We start from the raw sequence: 20,259 nt of genomic DNA, 5'->3' as shown, positions 1-20,259 counted from the left end.
ATCTAAAAGAACAAACAGTGCGTGTCCTGCTCTGCACCTCATCTCTCACTCAGGTTTCTGAGATCCATGCTGGTCTGCATAGGTTTACTTTCACATCTGCGTGTGCAGCAGCATACGCCATCACGTGAAGCGGACACATTTTATCTATGCTTCCCCATCTAGTTATTCAGACAATGTGGAGATTTGGTTTATTTCCAGTATTTTGCTGCTATAGGCAATACTGCCTGAGATACTCTCTGATAGGCTCATGATTCAAGGCTGATCAATAAAATCATTTCATGCATATCAAGTCATTTAAGATCAATGCTATATTGCTAACATTATTTGGGAACACTGAATATTTATAATGTAACTTGTGGAAAAAAAATTTAGTATCTCAAATATAGTAAGTCTTTTGTGCTTAGAGGTGTCATCCAGTGTGAGGGGGAAAAGGACTGGCAAGTGTGATCCTGACAGTCTGACCTATGTCTCAGTTTACTTTTCTGTCGGATGGAGAACAATCTGATTTACTTCCGACGGTTGTGATCAAAATAAAACTGTAAACCAGAAAGTACCCTGGAATGGCAAAGTCACTCTGTGTAAGAGAGGAAGGAAATTGTTTTTTAAAAAATCCAAGTACAAAGAGTAACAAGTTCTTTGAAATTCAAAAGCTGTGTAACATGTTGATGCTTAGGAACATAACTCACAACCTTTGTGTTTTGGATGTATAATGACCAACATGGAAAATGTGGCTCGTTTAACTTGATGTTTATCACTGGACCGACTGTGTGCCGTGCCCATCCCAGAGAACCTCAGGATACCCTCAGTGCGGTAATGGGGAAGAAGGCCACCTTTTCCTAAGATCAACCAAAACGAACTCGACAAAACCACTTCTGACATCACATTAGCCATCCATGCCTGCTCCTCTGTACGGCCTTCTTGAGAGCGCCTCACCTCAGGCACGCCTGACCCTTTCCCCTGGGATCCCAGCCCACCAGTGGCCACTCTGTCCTTGTCAAGGTCAAAGATGCTGCTGGGGTGCTAAGTCCACCTGTCTCTAATCTAATCTCAATAGGTTACAGCAATGGGAGAGCTAACAGGGATCTCATTTAACGAGACCCAAAGTTAACTTTTGCTTCACTCCACAGCAGATCTGCTCCTGCCTGGCTCCCACAACACAGGCAGTGTTGTACCTTTCTGTTTCTCAAGCCATAAATACAGGTGTCGTCCTGGACTCTTGCCACCCACCGCCCCCACTAACCCAGCAAGTCCTGACAATCCTAACCAAACCCAAATCTAACCCCTCCTCGTCCCCACTACCACCACAAGTTCAAACCACCACTGCTTCTCACAGAAATAAAAATCACCTAATTGCCTTCTCTGCTTCCAATTTTTGTCCCTTCCAATACATTCTACAAAGAATTCTCTTAAAAAACACACATCAGATAATGTCATTTTCCTAAGACCCTCCAAAGAGTTCCACCATGCATGGAGCAAAATTCCAACCCTTTTCTTGGCTGGGTTGACGGAACCTCATGTGACCTAAGCCTGCACACATCTGACCACTTCTGACACCACACTGCCCAGGCCTCCTGGTCTGTCTTCTCTTCCCAGAAAACATCCATGTTTGGCCCATGTTAGGGTCCTTGCACTGACTGTTCCCTCTGCTTGCAATGCTCTTACCTCTGTCTTTGCATGACTGACTCCTGTTCGTCATTCAAGAGTTTCTCTTCTTCCTTCTCAACAAGGCCTTCCACAGCCACCCAACCAAAGTGACCAAGCAGTCATGAACACCCTATGTTATTTCTTTCTACATAGGTGTCATTATTAAGTTTTTTCCTCTTTTTGTCTCCCAAACTAGAATATAGACTAATAGTTCCTATCATGCAGTAAGTGATAAAAATCTTTTTTGATGTGAAAGAAAAATGGTCTCAGTACAGTAAGTTAATGCCTTGGGAAAGATTCACTGTATCTGGCAGGAAGGTTATCACACAGGAAATAACATAAACTGTATCTTAACCACATTCATTACAAAGAATAGAGTAAAAGGAATATGTGGGCGGAGGGCAGGGAGAAGAGACTCTTGGTGGAAGAAAAGAGAGAGGAGGGCAACACGGACGTGACGTGTTCATGAGCAGCCAGACCTGAGCCGAGGGTGCCTTAGGGAGAAGGCCAGAGTATAAAAAGCCTCAGACCTCTCACTCAAGAGCCTGGACTCTACCCAAGAGTCTGTAGAAAACCACAGAATTTCCGATCAGAGAAAAAGGTAGGATTTAAATTTTAGAAATAAAGCTCTGACAGCAATGTGCGAGAGTGCAGAAATTCCAAATTCCTGAGGTTTAATTTTCTAAATTAAAAAAAAAAAAAACAACAAAGCACACATGTAGCATAAACAGCCACACATCTGTTTGACTGGTTTCTATTAGTCTTACCAGCATAATTATTAATGTATGCATATTACCTATATAAAATTTGTCATTTTTCAAATTAATCACACAAATAGAATTTTAACGTTTGTTTGAATGTCTGTTTACTAAACATACCTGGGTAATAAACTTTTTTCCCATCAGTCTTGTATACAACCATTGTGATAAATTCTCGATTATTTGCAAAATCATCCTAAAAGCACAAAGAATTCAATATGGTTAGGAAAATTGACTCACAGTGTTCGTATGTGTGTGTGTGCGCGCGTGCGTGCGTGCATGCAGGGGAGGAGCAGGAGACTGTTTCTGAGTTTAAGAGCATGTATATTTAGTGTCATAAAATATGTCAAGTAAACAGTAATTTCAGTAGATGAGCATGCTGTATGAAGCAATATACTACAAAAACACTCCAAAAACCACTAAAATTATGGTTACCCTTTACAAAACCAGGCCTAATGAATCAACATTTCCAAAACCCCATTAGCATATTTTTATGTTAATATTCTTAAGATCTAAAGCGTATATAATCAACACTAAAACTCTCACTAGAAAGCATATACTCCCTCATGCTGTTCTTCGTACATGATTTCTGAAAGAGATCTGAAGTGTATAATTATGAATTATCAGTTTCCTTTGAGGAAAACATTCATCTATCTAAGAAAACACGACTTTCGAGCCACCTCTCTAAAGGAAACAGGCTGGTGGTCAAGTTGGTGTCTTGCTCCTGTTGGTCTAACTACATCTGAAGGAGTGTCTGTACGGGGTGTAAGGACGGTAACAGTACCTTGTCCGTTATGTGTCTACTAAGCAAAACCCAAACCGCGGCGCCCCCCTGTGGACACTGCACCTCCAGCTTGTACTGGGGGTTGTTGGCCAGGCTGTAGGCGTCCTTCACTGGTCCTTGCTTGGCATCCCAAGTACTAAGAGACAACATCAGCAGGGAGGTCGTAGTTAAATTTCTCACAGAGCTAAGCTGAAATGCTATTTTAAACAGTTTTGTTTCAAATACAATTAGGTTATAAGGTTTTCTTGCTTTTTAAGCTTTTGGCATAATCAAGAAGCATGATGATAATCAAGCAAAGAAAGTGGCTGTTACATGACAGTTCTCCATGCACGCTGTGAGCTCAGTCGCTCAGCCGTGTCCGACTCTCTGTGACCCCGTGGACTGTAGCCCGCCAGGCTCCTCTGTCCATGGGGATTCTCCAGGCAAGAACACTGGAGTGGGCTGCCATGCCCTCCTCCAGGGGATCGTCCCAACCCAGGGATTGAACCTAGGTCTCCCACATGGAAGGCAGATTCTTTACCATCTGAGCCACCAGGGAAGCCCAAGTCACTCAGTTGTGTCCAACTCTTTGTGACCCCAGGGACTATACAGTCCATGGAATCCTCCAGGCCAGAATACTGGAGTGGGTGGCCGTTCCCTTCTCCAGGGGAGCTTCCCAATCCAGGGATCGAACCCAGGTCTCCTTCACTGCGGGCAGATTCTTTACCAGCTGAGCCACCAGGGAAGCCCAAGAATACTGGAGTGGGTAGCCAATCCCTTCTCCAGTGGATCTTCCCGACCCAGAAAATGAACCAGGGTCTCCTGCATGGCCGGCAGATTCTCTGCTAGCTCAGCTACTAGGGAAGCCCTCTGTGGGCATGATAAAAAGAGGGAATACTAGTCTTCCCAAATAATTTCATTTTAAATGAAAAAAGGGACACTACTATGAAGCATATTTTGAAATGTGCAAAAAAGTTACCTGTGAATACATGTTGATTCTTTAAAAAGACCTGGATTCCAACTCAAGTAAATTACATCATAATACTGGCAGAGATCATCCCACGAAATCCAAAATATTCCTAAAAATTAGATGTCTTTGTTAGTCAAAAAAAACCTTAATGACTTGTCAGTTGAGTACATTTTACACTGTTAAAGCATGTTAAGCACGTATTATTAAAAACATATTTACCATTGTCTATTTTCTGAGCTGTTCGAGGATCAAAGTTTAAATACTTTTGCAACTCTGGGGTCCAGTTTTTTACATCATTTTCACTATATCTTCCTTTCCAACGTAAATGACTCCAAGGATTTTTCAGTTGGATAAACCGCAGCCCCTATTAAAAAAGCCAGGAGATAACAAAGTTACAAAATCAGTTTTACCACATTTTTATTAGTTACATCATTCTCCAAGTGAGGATGCAGTTTGAATACTTATCTTTTCCCTACAAATAACATCTGAAATTACTATCCTTTAATCAGCACTTGCCTGAGTCCCATATCCCATCAAAAACTGTAAACGGTTACCCATCCCTAGAGCCATGCTATCCGTAAGTAATCACTACTCACATGTGGTTATATAATTAAGTTTACAAATCAGCTCCTTAGTCACAGTAGTCACATTTCAAGAGCTCGAGGACCAAGTGTCCTAGGAGCTAGATTGTCACACAGCGCAGGCACAGGACCAGGACGCTTCCATCCTGGCAGGAAGTGCCCCTGGGCCAGGCTGCCCTGGAGCAGTAGGTGCTTCCTGTCCTCTCGAAGCCGCCTCTATCTGGCCTTGCCATTTTCCAGCCTCACCCCCACATCTGACTCTCACAGGCCCACGAACGACCCTCACTCAGGTCCCCCTGCCAAGCCTCTGCTCATACTGCCCTGCTCCTGGAAGGCTCTCTGCTCCCGTCTGACTGCTCTTCTTTTCAGATGCTCTTCAGCACCTTCCTCCACTGACTGTCTCTCAGTGAAGGCTGGAGCAATGAAGAAAACACGGACTTCGGAGTCGGAATGAAATAGAACCAAATTTCAGCTCTACTATTTGTCAGCTCTACGGGCCCTAGCTGGTCTCTGCTCCCTCTGAGCTGCTGTGAAGACTAAATGCAGTAACACGGGCAAATTCTCTGGCACTTAGTAACTTCTTCTCATTTAAAACAATTATTCATCTGTCTTTGGCCGTGCTGCGTCTTCGATACTGCACACCGGCCTTCTCCGGTTCTGGCAAGGGGTGGCTACTCTCCAGGTGCAGTGCACGGGCTTCTCCTGGTGCAGAGCACGAGCTCTGGAGCGTGGGGGCTTCAGCAGTTGTAGTGTGTGGGCTCAGTTGCTGCGGTTTCCAACAGCTGTGGCGCAGGAGTTAGTTGCCCTGTGGCATGCAGAATCTCCCCAGACGAGGGACCCAACCTGCGTCTCCTGCACTGGCAGGCGGATTCTTTACCACTGAGGCCGCCAGGGAAGCCCCTTCTCATTTTAATGACTACCTCTCATTCAAAGTTCACAGGGCTAATGACCTGTATTACGTTAGTTTACCACAAACAATATCCCATCTTACACCATTTCCTACTTCTAATGCAGGAGTCTCGTCTCCCCAGTGTGACTGTAAAATCCTTGACATGGTTAACATTATGATCCTGTTTCAGAAGTCTCTACTGAGTTTATAGAACGCCAGTAATAAATACTGGGTGTGCCTACAGAGTTGATCATACTGACTCAGAAAAACAAAAGATCGTGTAAATCCAAGAGATCTGTCTTATTTTAAGGCGTCAACTTAGAAGCTTGCATTCTTTTTCTAATGATGTCACAAACCAAACCATTTGGAAGCTACCTGAAACACACACACACACAAACACACATTTCTTTGCTGTTTTAAATGTGGCAAATTATGGCCTGGAGTGGATGTGACTTTTGGACATGAATCAGACTAACTTCTCTGAGGCCACACCGCCTAGAGGCTCATCAACAGTTCCTGTTCTCAGACTCTTCTGATCACTTCTGCCTTACCCTGCCCCTGCCACACATCAGCCAACAAACACGAAACTCCTTTCTAATTCATGAAACCTATTTCCGCATGAGCAGAACATCTCTTTATTTCAGGACTTCATCACTCTTTAACCTAAGGAGTATAAAGGAGGAAAAAGTATAAAGAAGAATTGCTGCTAAGCTTTTCAGAGGAAGGTCCCAGGTATCGCTGACATTCAAGGGCATGAAGACATAGCTGCAAATTTTGTTTGGATGGAAAACCAGCAATTCAGAGGAACCTGAATGGGGGAGTAAATGCTAGAGAACTAAGAAAATAATCAGGTTTATGCTGAAACACTCCATGTCCAGTTATTTCCAAGTGGCAGCAAAGGAAAAGCCTTGGACAGCCTCAGGGATCCCTTTGTTAAGATTTGTATGAATTTAAAGACAGCAGCTTAAAATGGAGATGTACTGTAAAAATGGACTATGGAACATTACCTCAAGTAGAAAAAAAAAATTACTCAAGGATAACAGACTAAAGTGAAGATCATAAAATACACAAGAGGTTTGAGGCAGTCAAACAAAAGGATAGCACTTTCACTCAGGTATTAATATGAAAATATCACTAAGTAAAGAAAGTCACAGATGATGTAAGATTGGGAGTAGTTTTAGTCAAAGATGAGGCAAATCTGTATGAAAGAGTTCTAGAGAAAAAAGTCTGAACGGATCAATAGGGAAATATTTTGAAATAGAAAAGTATCTCAAAACTGATAGCACGAATAACATAAAAATGAACCCAGGAATTCTTCAAAGCTGTACCCGAAGATAATAAAGAAACCCCCACATATGTTAACACAGATGAAGAAGCCTTTAGGGAGGGATCAACCCTGACTACAAAGAGATCCCATAAACAAAACAAAGGACGAGGGCAACAGGCAGGACGGCCAGAGGTCCCCAAGCGGCAGGAGGAAATGAACTGCAAGTGGCAGACGTCTTTTTCCTTCTCTACACAAAATTAAAAGAGCTAACCAATGTTTTCCTCATGGAAATGTTTTTCTTAAGCTATGTTAATGAAATTATGTGTTTGCTTTGGAAACTGCCTTTCTTCAAGATAGTTCCACCTGAGGCTAACTTTTTTCCTTTTCTCAAACCTTGGGCTTATAATGGCTCAATAAACCAGTATTCCTGTCAATTGATTTATGGCCAGGGGATGACACACCTCTGCCATCCTATCTCAGAAATGTGTATTGTGGGAGGGGGGCCTGGTGAAACTCCCTCAGCCTTGAGATGTCTCTCTTACCTGATTAATGGCTTGACAGAGACATAAAACACCTTGCTAAAAACTAGCAAGGGGGCACTCCTGCTGTCCCCTTCTGATGTCTGTCAGAAGCTATCTCTACCTCTATTATACTTTAGTAAAACTTTGCTATACAAAAAGCTCCAAGTAGTCACGCTTCATCTCTGAACTCGGATCGAAATCCTCTCCTCCGGAGATCACGAGTCCCGGCATAACACGCGGCTCACAGCGGCAACCTTTCAGAAGGAAACCGGAGCCAATTCCATCGTGTGAGAAGCCTGCCCAGGCTGGCTTTGTTTCTCCGCAGTAACTTGCATAGCATTTTGATGTGAATGTAAGCATTATCACAGTAAAGAAACCCATCACCAAGCCACACTTCACTCCATCTTCTCACGCTCTGAAGTGCCTTAATCATGGGACACAGCCCAACCCATCAGCATGCCAGCACCAGCTCTAGGTCCCCCCAGGCTTTTCAGATAGCTGCTCTGGGACCTCACTGTGCCCACCTGTGGCTGGCATTTTATGCATGAGGCAGGGTCTGGCATCCAACTGGGCTCATGGCAGTCAACCCCACAGAGGGCGCCGCTTGGGCACCGAGGTGGGCTGAGTGGAGGGGCGTGTGGCTGGGCCCACACAACGCCTCCTCCACAGGGATGTCTCCACTTCTCCAAGACCAAGAAACACAAGCGACATAGTTAATACATAAAAACAAAAACAAAACGAGCAGAAAGAGGCAAAAGAAGAAAATGTCCCCAATGAAGGAACAAAGAAACCCCAGAAGAACTAAGCAATCTACCCGATAAAGAGTTCAAGGTAATGATCATTAAGATAATCAACGAATTCAGGAGACGAATGCATGAACACAGTGAGATGTTTAAGAAACAGCTAGAAAGTACAAACAAGAAACAAACAGCTGAGGAATACAGTAGTGGAAATAAAAAATGCACACTAGACGTGATCCACGCCAGACGAGATGAGACAGAGGCATGAGTCCTGAGACAGAAGACAGAGCGGAGACCAGCGAGCTGAAGAGAGAAGAGCGTTTGTAAAAACGGGGGTGATTTCAGACACTCCTGGGACAACGTCGAGCATGCACATCACAGGGGTCTGAGAAGCAGAACAGAGAAAGGGGTAGAGAACGCACATGAAGAAACAACAGCTAAGAAACTTCCCCAGTCGGGGGAGAAGACAGATACCCAGGTGCAGGAAGCTCAGAAAGTCCCAAACAAGATGACCCCAAAAGGTCCACACTAAGTACACTGCGATTAAAACAGGAAAAATTACTGGCAACAGAAAATCTTAAAATCAGCAAGAGAAGAGCAAGGAAATTCCCACACGACCATCAGCTGACTTGTATAAACCTTGCAGGTCAGAAGGGAAAGGCACAATATATTAAAAGTACTGAAAGAAAAAAGAGCCTACAGCCGAGAAGACTCTACCAAGTAAGGTTATTATTTAGATTTGAGGAAAAGATCAGACAGTTTCACAGATAAACAAAACCTAAGAGATCAGCATTATTCTCAAAATTCTCCAAGCCAGGCTTTAGCAATATGTGAACCGTGAACTTCCAGATGTTCAAGCTGGTTTTAGAAAAGGCAGAGGCACCAGAGATCAAATTGCCAACATCCACTGGATCATGGAGAAAGCAAGAGAGTCCCAGAAAAACATCCATTTCTGCTTTGTTGAATATGCCAAAGCTTTTGACTGTGTAGATCACAATAAACTGTGGAAAATTCCGAAAGAGATGGGAACACCAGACCACCTGACCTGCCTCTTGAGAAACTTATATGCAGATCAGGAAGCAACAGTTAGAACTGGACATGGAACATCAGACTGGTTCCAAATAGGAAAAGGAGTATGTCAAGGTTGTATATTGTCACCCTGCTTATTTAACTTCCATGCAGAGTACATCATGAGGAACGCGGGGCTGGAAGAAGCACAAGCTGGAATCAAGATTGCTGAGAGAAATATCAATAACCTCAGATATGCAGATGACACCACCCTTATGGCAGAAAGTGAAGAGGAACTCAAAAGCCTCTTGATGAAAGTGAAAGAGGAGAGTGAAAAAGTTGGCTTAAAGCTCAACATTCAGAAAACTAAGATCATGGCATCTGGTCCCATCAATTCATGGGAAATAGATGGGGAAACAGTGTCAGACTTTATTTTTTTGGGCTCCAAAATCACTGAGGATGCTGATTGCAGCCATGAAATTAAAAGATGCTTACTCCTTAGAAGGAAAGTTATGACCAACCTAGATAGCATATTAAAAAGCAGAGACACTACTTTGCCAACCAAGGTCCGTCTAGTCAAGGCTATGGTTTTTCCCTTGGTCATGTATGGATGTGAGAGTTGAACTGTGAAGAAAGCTGAGCGCCGAAGAATTGATGCTTTTGAACTGTGGTGTTGGAGAAGACTCTTGAGAGTCCCTTGGACTGCAAGGAGATCCAACCAGTCCATTCTAAAGGAGATCAGTCCTGGGTGTTCATTGGAAGGACTGATGCTGAAGCTGAAACTCCCAATACTTTGGCCACCTCATGTGAAGTGCTGACTCACTGGAAAAGACCCTGATGCTGGGACACTGAAGGCTAGAGAGGGGGGAAGACAGAGGTTGAGATGACTGGATGGCATCACTGACTCGATGGACATGAGTTTGGGCAAGCTTGGGGAGTTGGTGATGGACAGAGAAGTCTGGCGTGCTACAGTCCATGGGGTCGCAAAGAGTCAGACACAACTGAGCGACTGAAATGAACTGAAGGGATACGTAAGACAAAAAGATGTAAAATGCGATGCCAGAAACATGAAATGTGGACAGTGTCAGTAAAAATGCATAGTTGTTAGAATGCATCTGGACTTAAAAGGACGTGAACTTAAAATAATCATCTATAAGTATATGTATATGCACACATGATGCGTATGTGTTATTAGATGCACACTTTGGGGCTTCCCAGGTGGCGCTAGTAGTAAAGAATCTGCTTGTCAATTCAGGAGATGTAAGATACATGGGTTCCATCCTTGGATCAGGAAGATCCCCTGGAGGAGGAACTGGCACCCCACTCCAGTATTCTTGCCAGGAGAATCCCACGGACAGAGGAGCCTGGTGGGTTACAGTCTGTGGGGTCACAGACAGTCAGACACGACTGAGCGTTTGAGCACAGCATACAGCACACAAACCTCATGGTAACCACAAATCAAAAATCTCTAATAGATACACACAGAAACGACAAGGAAGGAATCCAAACATAACACTAAAGACAGTCATCAATCACAAAGAAAGAGAACAAAAGAAAGGAACCAAACAAGCTACAAAAATAACCCTAAATGATGAACAAATACCTATCAATAATTACGTTAAATGTAAACAGACTAAATCAGAAGACATACAGTGGATAAAGAAATTAAAATAATTAAAATAATAAAAAAATTAAGAAAACAGGACCCATATAAATGCTGCCTACAGAGACTCAGTTCAGATCTAAAGACACACACAGACTCCAAGTGAGGGTGTGGAAAAAGAGATTCCATGTAAATGGAGACAGAAAGAAAGCTGGGATAGCAATACTTTGTATCAGACAAAATAGAGTTTAAAACAAAGACTGTAACAAGAGACAATGCAAAGCATTACATAATTTTAAAAGGATCAATCCAAGAAAAGGATACAATTTAAAATATATACGTACCCAACATAAGAGCACTCAAACACATGAAGCAAATAGTAACAGACATAACGGGAAAAATGAACAGTAACACAGTATTACTAGGAGGTAGTAACACACAACTTGTATCAATGCATAAATCACCAGCAGAACAATTATTAAGAAAACAACTTACGTTACACATTAGACCCAATGGACTTCATAGATATCTACAGAACATTCCATCCAAAAACAGCAGAATACACATCCTTTTCAAGTGCACACAGAATATTCTCCAAGACAAGCCAAGCACCAGGCCTCAAAACAAGTCTCAATAAATTTAAAAAGACTGAAACCACACTGAACATCTTTTCTGACCACAAGAATCTAAGACTAGAAATCAGCCACAAGAAAGAACTGCAAAAACCACAAACACATAAAAGCTAAGCAATCTGCAACTAAACAACTAACAGCTCACTGAAGAAGTCAAAGAGGAAATTAAAAAATATCTTGAGATAAATAAAAATGGAACAATCACAATCTATGGGATGCAGCCAAAACAATTCTAAAAGGGAAGTTTATAGTGATACACAACTACCTCAGAAATAAAGAAAAATATCAAACACCTAACTTTATACCTAAAGAAACTAGAAAAAAAAAAAAAGCTAAAGTTAGTAGAGGGAAAGAAATCATAATGATCAGAGCAGAAATAAATGAAATAGAAACTAAAAGAAAAGTGAAACTAAGACCTGGTTTGTTGAAAATATAAACAAAATTGACAAATTTTTAATTAAACTCATCAAGAAAAAGAGAGCCCAAATAAGAAATAAGAAAGAAGCTACAACTGACACCACAGAAGTACAAATGATCATAAGAAATTAATACAAACAATTATACACCAGGAAAATGGACAATCTGGAAGAAATGGACAAATTCCTAGAAACATACAATCTCTCAAGATGGAATCAGGAAGAAACACAAAACATGAACCAATCAACTACCAGTGATGAAGTTGAACCAGTAATTTACAAACTTTCAACAAAGTCCAGGACCAGACAGTTTAATGGGCGAATTCTATTGAATGTTTAAAGAACAATTAACATCTGTCTTTCTCAAAGTATTCCAAAGAGTTGAAGAATAATGAATGCTTCCAAACTTATTTATTCTCAAAGACCAGCATTTCTGATACCAAAATGAAAAATACCACAAGAAAGGAAAATCACAGGCCAGTATCACTGATGAACACAGATGCAAAAATCCTCAACAAAATACTAGCAAACCAAACCCAACAATACATTAAAAGGTCACACACCATGATTAAATGGGATTTATTGCACAGATGCAAGGACGATTCAACATTTGCAAATCAACCAAGGGGATAACACCACATCAACAAATCGAAGAATAAAAATCATACGGTCATTTCTATAGAGGCAGAAGAAGCTTTAACAAAATTCAACATCTGTTTATGACAAAAACTCTCAATAAAGTGGGTACAGAGGGACCATAACATAATAAAGACTGTATATGACAAGCCTACAGCTAACTTCATACTCAACAGTGAAAAACCAAAAACATCCCCTCTAAGATCAGGAACAAGACAGTATGTCCACTCCTGCCACTTTTATTCAAAGTCCTAGCCACAGCAATTAGACAAGAGAAAGAAATAAAGGGAATCCAGACTGTTAAGGAAGAAACAGAACAGTCACTGTTTGCTCAAGACATGATACTGTACACAGAAAATCCTGAAGATGCCACCAAAAAGCTAATAGAATTACTAAATGAATTTGGTAAAGCCACAGGATACAAAATTAATATACAGTAATCTGTTATGCTTCTATACACTAACAACGATCAGAGAAATTAAGAAAATAGCTTCATTTCCAATTGCAATAAAAATAATAAAATATCCAGGAACAAAACTAACCAAGGAAGTGAAAGACCTACACTCTGAAAACTGGAAGACACTGATGCAAGCAATTAAAGATGACACAAACAAATGGAAAGCTCTATCATGCTCACGGATTTAAGAATTAATGTTGTTAAAAAGACCATACAACCCAAGGCAATCTACAGATTCACTACAATCCCCGTTGAAATACCAAGGACAATTTCCCCAGAACTAGAACAAATAACTAAAACTTGTACAGAAACACAAAAGACCCCAAATAGCCAAAACAATCTTGAGAAAGAAAAACAAAGCTATGAAGTCTCACACTCTCTGATTTCAAGCTGCACTATAAAGCTACAGTAATTAAAACAATATGGTACTGGCACAAAAACAGACATATGTATCAATGGAACAGTTTAGAGCCCAGAAATAAACCCATACTTATATCATAACTAATTTATGACGAAGGAACCAAAAATACACAGAGGGGGAAAAAAGTTTCTTCAATAAATAGTGTTAGGAAACCTGGACAGTTACATGCTAAAAAAAAAAGGAACAGGAACAATATCTTACACCACATACAAAAATAAACTCAAAATGCATTTAAAGACTTAAATGTAAGTGCTGAAACTATGAAACTCCTAGAGGAAGACATAGCAGTATGGTCCTTGGAAGTTTTTTGTATCTGTGTCCTCAGGCAAGGGAAACAAAAGCAAAAACAAACAAATAATGTTACATCAAACTATAAAACTTTGCAAGGTGAAGGAAATTATCAACGAAATGAAAAGGCCACCTACTGAATGGGAGAAAATATTTGCAAATAATATATCTGATAAGGGGATAATATCCAAAACATACGAAGAAGTCATACAGCTCAACATGAGAAAAATAGAACCTAATTAAAAAAGTGGGCAAGGGACTTGCACATTCATTTTTTCCAAAGATGATATACAGATGGCCAACACATATATGAAAAGACACTCAACATCACTAACCAGGAAAATGTAAATGAAAACCACAATGGGATATCACTTTACACCTGTCAGAACAGCCACAGTAAAAAAGACAACGAATAACAAATTGGCAAGGATGTAAAGAAATGCACTTTCGGTGGGGATGTAAACTGGGTATAGGCATTATGAAAACAGTATGGTGACCCCTAAAAAAATTAAAAACAGAACTGCCATATGATCAAGTAATTTCACTTCTGGGCATTTGTCCACGGAAAATAAAAACACTAATCTGAAAAACACATATGCACACCAAAGTTCACGGCAACATTATATACAAGAGCCAAGATACAGAAGCTAAGTGTCCACTGATGGATGAATGGATAAAAAAAAAACAAAACTGGTATACATATATACAATGAAATGTTAGCCATTAAAAAAGAATGAAATCTTGCCATTTGTCATGGATCTTGGGGGTATTATGCTAAGTGAAAGTGTTAGAGAAAGAAAAATACCATATGATTTCACTTATGTGTGGAATCTAAAAAACAAAACAAATGAGCAAACAATATAGAATCAGATTCACAGACACAGAAGAAAATTAGGTGGCTGCCCGAGTGGGATGGGGTGGGGGGGGTTGAGCGCAAAATAGGCAAGAGAGATGAAGAGGCACAAACTGCCAGCTACAAAACGAACAGGCAATGGGGACGAAATGTGCAGTGACAGGAATACAGTCAAGATACTGTGACAACTTCGCATGGGGACAGATGGTGACCGGCCGTGGTGACTATTTTGTGATGTACGGAACTATCACACCACCATGCTGTCCACCACGCAGCGCTGCACGTCTATCACACCTCAATTTAAAATAAAGTATAAAAAACCAAGCAACCTTTATCATGACACAATAACTGACACATCAAATTGATACTGTGTGAGTAATGCTACTGATTCTTAACAAGGCTATTATTTGAGACACTTACGTCACTGAAATTTAATAATTTTTTAATGCTTTGTTTTCAAGTCAAACCACAGGTACCTAGTTTTCTCTTAAATATGTTACTTTTCCAGTTACTCTTAAACAATCAGAACAAATACTTATTTCTTGAAGTAAATGATATATCTTTACAGAAAATTTCCTCACATTCAAGCTTACTTTCATACTGTTTCACTGTCTAAATTTTAATCTCTTGCCAGACACATTCATTAACATCTATCTCAAAGGATATTCTAACAGTAAAATTATTATTAAATAATAGCAACTGTTATTCTCAATGTTTTACTTGGTTTTTGTGGCAAGATACATTCCTAAACAAACACAGATATTTCAGTTTATTTAATTTCACATAATTGTTTAAATTTTTTTGCTTAATTTTTATGCCACTTTTAAAGGGAGAGACAATGCTATACAGAATGGTTAGTGGCACAATAGTGGCTTTAAGACTATAAATTTTTAAATGTTGCAGCACATCCCTATTGCCTTCATAATTCATATAGTTCCATGTGCCACATAAGAAAATCAATTTAAATACACAGTAGTACCCTGTTCTTGGTGATTGATCACTACTTCTTTCTGTAAGTTTAAGCAGAAAAACTGGAATATACAGCTAGTTAAACTTTTCAATAACTAGACAGCTTAGTTTCTATACCATCAGGGAAAGAGAGCTCTTTCCTGAATGACTTTTATATTTTCTAATCCATTGTACAGACATATTTTTCAGTGAAAAATAACTAACCAGTAACATGAGAAGTAATAAAGTCAATGTGCCAATATCAGAACACAGAGAAAGGGTCTGAAAAAGGCCTCATAGCGTGCAAGGGCTGCTGGGAAGACACCGGCCAACCCACGGGCATGCTTCTTGTTCACAGGCATCCTCTTATTTTTCGTCTGTACACAAGTATGCACTGAGTGCTCTCCAGTCTGACACCGACTGAGCCCCAAAGCCAACGGACAGCCCAGAGCCTTGCGGGACATGTGTTCACCTCAACTGTGCTACTTTTATGGGAAAAAAAAGAGGCATACAATGCTCCTGTTCCATTGTCAATATGTGTACTGCCACTGCCTTCACATTTCCCACCTTTTTATTCATAATCTCCAATGGTAGAGGTCACGCTGTTTAATGTAATAGGTAGAATGGTTTTCAAACTTGGTCTAAATCTTGACTTATCAGTATTTAAAAAGCTCGTATGTTATTTGGAATGCTTGCAATGTCTTACTAGCAAACGAGAAAAGCAAGGGAAATGACGTTAGGCGGAACCTTGAATTCTCTGATGTCCAGCACAGCGTACGCGTGTGTGGGGACCAGGCCCCACTTCTCGCCTTCAGCCTCGGTCATCACTCCAGTGGACGCAGTGATGAGGACATCTCCTTTGTGAAATCTGGAATGGACCCAACAGATCAACAACCAAAGGCAAACTTATCCGTACCTCAGATACACCATCTTTCCTTTCGTCTTGTGGTTTACATGAAAATTTCCACAAAGTGGAAATCTTTTCTAAAACAGGCAATTCTCAACACCCACCAGAAACTACATTTTTATTTTACAGCAAATCAGAAAAAACTATCACATTTGTTTTTCCTCCCTGTTTTAGACAAACTAATTCTCAGAAACCTATCAATGAAGAAAAATAAATGCTAAATTTTCAAATGATTTATAAATAAAGGTGAAGATGGGAAATACCAAATGCATTTCTCCCAAAGCCGTATCATTTTATTTGTCAAGTCACTGAGCTTTCTGGTTTCAAGACAGTTTTCCAGCTCTTCACACGGATGATGCATTTACGGCTCAGGCTATCTTTATGCTCTCGCCCTCCTCTTTTCCCACCTTCCCTCAAATTGGTGAGTACTCAGGAAGATGGCCACACAGAGTTGGACACGACTGAAGTGACTTAGCAGCAGCAGCAGCAGGAAGTACAAAACAGTCTTTCCAACACTCCTTTGTCCAAATGCTTTGGATCAGCTCCCATCTGGATTAACTGCAAGTGTCACCGAGGGCTGGCTGGAGTGACTGCATCCACTGAATAGTTTAAGAACACCACCTCCCTGAGAACTGAAGATGACGGCCTCTGCAGTGCCCATTCTCAACAAGACGTGAAGTTTTCAAATGGCCTCTTTTAGTGCAAAAGAGAGAGAGAAGTGTTTACCTTTGGTAAAGCATGCGGAAAGAATTATCCTTGCTGAAAGTCTGGCTGTCTGAATGCATGGCGATCCTTTCTGGTATCCACCCAGTCAGGGCATGAAGATCAATGTTCTGCAACATAAACCCAGTTAGGACTCTCACTGTGGTTTTCAAGCTCTTAAATAACCCCCCAGGGTAAGCTATTAAACCTCACTGATCTGATATGATGATTCTGATAGGAATAAATCAGAAGGTAGTAAGTTGTTTTCTATCAGTATGAATCTCTTGTATGTGTGTGCTCAGTCGTGTCTGACTCTGCGACCCTATGGACTGTAGCCCGCCAGGCTCCTCAGTCCACGGGATTTTCCAGGCAAAAATACTGGAGTGGGTTGCTATTTCCTTCTCCAGGAATAATAAATCTTCTATTATTGGGTGGGTTGCATTTTCCTTCTTCAGAAAAATAAACCTGTTACTTAACTCAAATTCCCATCTGGATTTAAGCACAAGCCTGTCTTTTCCTTATAATCTCTGTGGCTTTTCCAGAATACATTTACTGATACATGTGATGAAAACTCAAAACACTTAATAGAAAAAACTGCTTTGATGATGACAATGACAGTTGCATTTATGCTCATTCCCTCTCTAAGCTGACTCGGTAAATCAACAGGCAATGGATTAGAAACCTAAACTAAAAATACTTGAAGGCAGAGCAATTGAACATGGAGGCTGGGAAGACATTTTTTAACATCCTTCTACCTTTAACTATGACCTATACATTCTTTGACTAGCATTATAAGCAGCAGCAGGTGAAGGAGGCCAGGCACCGGCTAGGATACTAACCAGGGATGAGTAATAGGTGATTTGCAAACATTACCTCATTTAATCTTTACAGTTCTTGAGAGGTGGGTATTATCCTCATGTTACAGACAAGCAAAGAAGCTAAGAAAGGGTAAACACCTCTTCTAAGACTATAGGCTGATTAGTGTTATAATTTAAAGTCATGCTAGTCTGAATAATTTCGGGCGTAAGGCAGTAGTTGACAACTAAAGGACACTGGTAGATACCTTGATTTTACAGATAAAGTTGTATTAAGGTTGGGAAAAACTAACCCCAAAGTCCTTGAGCCTGAATTTATAAATAAAAAAAATACAGAAGGATGACAGTATGACTCCTTTTGATTTGCAGAGGGTTCTCTGGAAAGGTACACTACATTAATTTGGCCCTGCATCCCACCAGAACAGTAGACATAAACCATTTAGGCTTTCCTGAATACTAAATCCATACCATGTGCAAATAACCTTACAAAAGAAAACATGTACTCCCATAATAAGTGCCTGATCGATATTTTTCAGGGGTTGATAATGTTTTCATTTAAACCAAATACATCATCTACAATCTTTCAAACTTAGAATAATCCTATTAGGTAGCATACGCCTGCGTCTGGATCATCTTATTACTTACTGAATTGGATCCTGGGAAATCATATCCTCCCATGACTTTCATGTAAGCCTTTTCTATGAGAGAAACCCATAATTCACTTTTGTTGTTAGAATAGGAACAGAGCAATTCTCCCTTGTGGTCAACAGGTAACTGGTCATCAATTATCACCTGGAGAAAGAGAGTATTAATTTCTTTAGGTGGTACAAAATATCTTAAAATCTTTTCTATCAAAAAACTTCCACATCTCTTATACTGATAAAATAAAAGGCATGCTATGTCAATTACTAAGATAATGGTAGTTTCATATTTCTGGAAACTGATCACTTAGAAAATGTTTTGTGATGCCTTTCTTAAGGTTTACAACTTAATCTCCCTCTCAGGTATTAACTTGGAGTCAATTGGTTGGAAAATGTTATGGATCCACCAACAAAATTATTAGATATTCTAGAAATGTACTTTATATCTAAAATAATCACAAAAGGGCCTCTCACTATTAAGGTAAATAACAATAGTACCCTAAGTCTGCAAAAAGTTTCATGCTATACTTAGTAGTAAAACATTATGGCTAAATAATACATTTAAATAATATAGAAGCACAGAAGTAATCACCACAAACATGCAGCTTCTAATTCATATTATAGAGTGATTTGGGAAACAAGAGGATAAAAAGAATTTTGATTTATTAATAGAAAAACTATGCAACTGCATTTTGAAAGATTCTTTAAACCAGAGATTATTTATAAATTATAGTTCAGAAAATCCATTCTCAATAATTCTGTTTAGTCCTTAAGAAATTAGCTAGAGCAGTCATTCTGAAAGGTTTTCTCAGATGACATCACAGTCATTACCCAGAAACCTGTCAGATATGCAGATTCTGGCCTCTGCAGACCTGTTGAATCAGATGCTCAGGGGGTGGAGCCCAGGAATCGTTTTTAACAAGCACTCCAAATGATTCTGTGCACCCTAAAGTCTGATTCTTATGCAACTAGTCCCATGGGACTCTCCAGGCAAGAATACTGGAGTGGGTTGCCACGCCCTCCCCCACGGATCTTCCTGACCCAGGTAATAAAGCCCAAGTCTCTTCGGTCTCCTGCATTGGCAGGAGAGTTCTTTACCACGAGCACCACCTGGAAAGCCCGACAAATTCCCAAGTGATACTAATGTTGATCCCTGGACTTAATGAGTTGACAGGAGCTAGAGAATCCTAATGGAAGGCAATGGCAACCCACTCCGGTACTCTTGCCTGGAGAATCCCAGGGACGGAGGAGCCTGGTGGGCTGCAGTCCATGGGGTTGCACAGAGTCGGACATGACTGAAGCGACCCAGCAGCAGCAGCAGAGAATCCTAACAATACAAGGCCCTTACAACATGGTTTGTAATCCTTAAAGAAATATCTGTGATTTAAAACTATGTATATATTTCACAAAGGAAAACAATATTAAAGGTGTCTTACATCTCGATTTACACACATAAATTGTTCTAATGGACTTAGTGTGTCTGATATCTTTTTAATCAAAAAGGTAATTAAATGACCACCAAATTAAAATTAATTTTAAGCATAAGCAATCATTAGCTCAATGCTACTTCTTGGAGCTTTCTATAAATTTTCCCAAACTCATTTTTTAAAAGACTTTATGCGTTCCATGATTTTTTATTTTTAATTATTACTGATGATGTTATTGGTAGTAATATGTATAATAACACAGAGTCAAAATTAACTAAACTGACTTTTTAAATGTTTATATAAATAATATTTCTTAAAGACTCTACTCAAGATTCAAAGGTAGGGAAGAGAGAAGGGGTTGATATGGAGAGA

The 20,259-nt window shown here is 40.2% G+C and overlaps 1 protein-coding gene across 4 annotated transcripts in view; it reads right to left on the bottom strand.

The window, feature by feature from the left end:
- The window catches only part of CAPN7 (calpain 7), a 45,616-nt gene that overhangs the window by 6,705 nt on the left and 18,652 nt on the right, over positions 1-20,259 (bottom strand). For 2 of the 4 annotated variants that reach the window (XM_088835244.1, XM_055416608.2), the window contains exons 10-16: positions 18,465-18,611; positions 17,029-17,135; positions 16,143-16,263; positions 4,355-4,499; positions 4,145-4,244; positions 3,187-3,322; positions 2,523-2,598 (exon numbers count right to left, since the gene is read on the bottom strand). In XM_088835244.1, coding sequence (XP_088691370.1) covers positions 2,523-2,598; positions 3,187-3,322; positions 4,145-4,244; positions 4,355-4,499; positions 16,143-16,263; positions 17,029-17,135; positions 18,465-18,611 — 832 coding nt within the window. The remainder of the gene's footprint in view (positions 1-2,522; positions 2,599-3,186; positions 3,323-4,144; positions 4,245-4,354; positions 4,500-16,142; positions 16,264-17,028; positions 17,136-18,464; positions 18,612-20,259) is intronic. The other 2 variants (XM_055416619.2, XM_088835248.1) reach the window with 2 other exon arrangements.

The sequence above is a fragment of the Moschus berezovskii genome, chromosome 1, assembly GCF_049115385.1.
Source record: "Moschus berezovskii isolate FMDL1 chromosome 1, NW_MosBer_1.0, whole genome shotgun sequence".
Lineage (NCBI taxonomy): Eukaryota > Metazoa > Chordata > Mammalia > Artiodactyla > Moschidae > Moschus > Moschus berezovskii.
The sequence above is the reverse complement of the archived record's forward strand: the minus strand, read 5'-3'. Positions and strand labels throughout refer to the sequence as shown.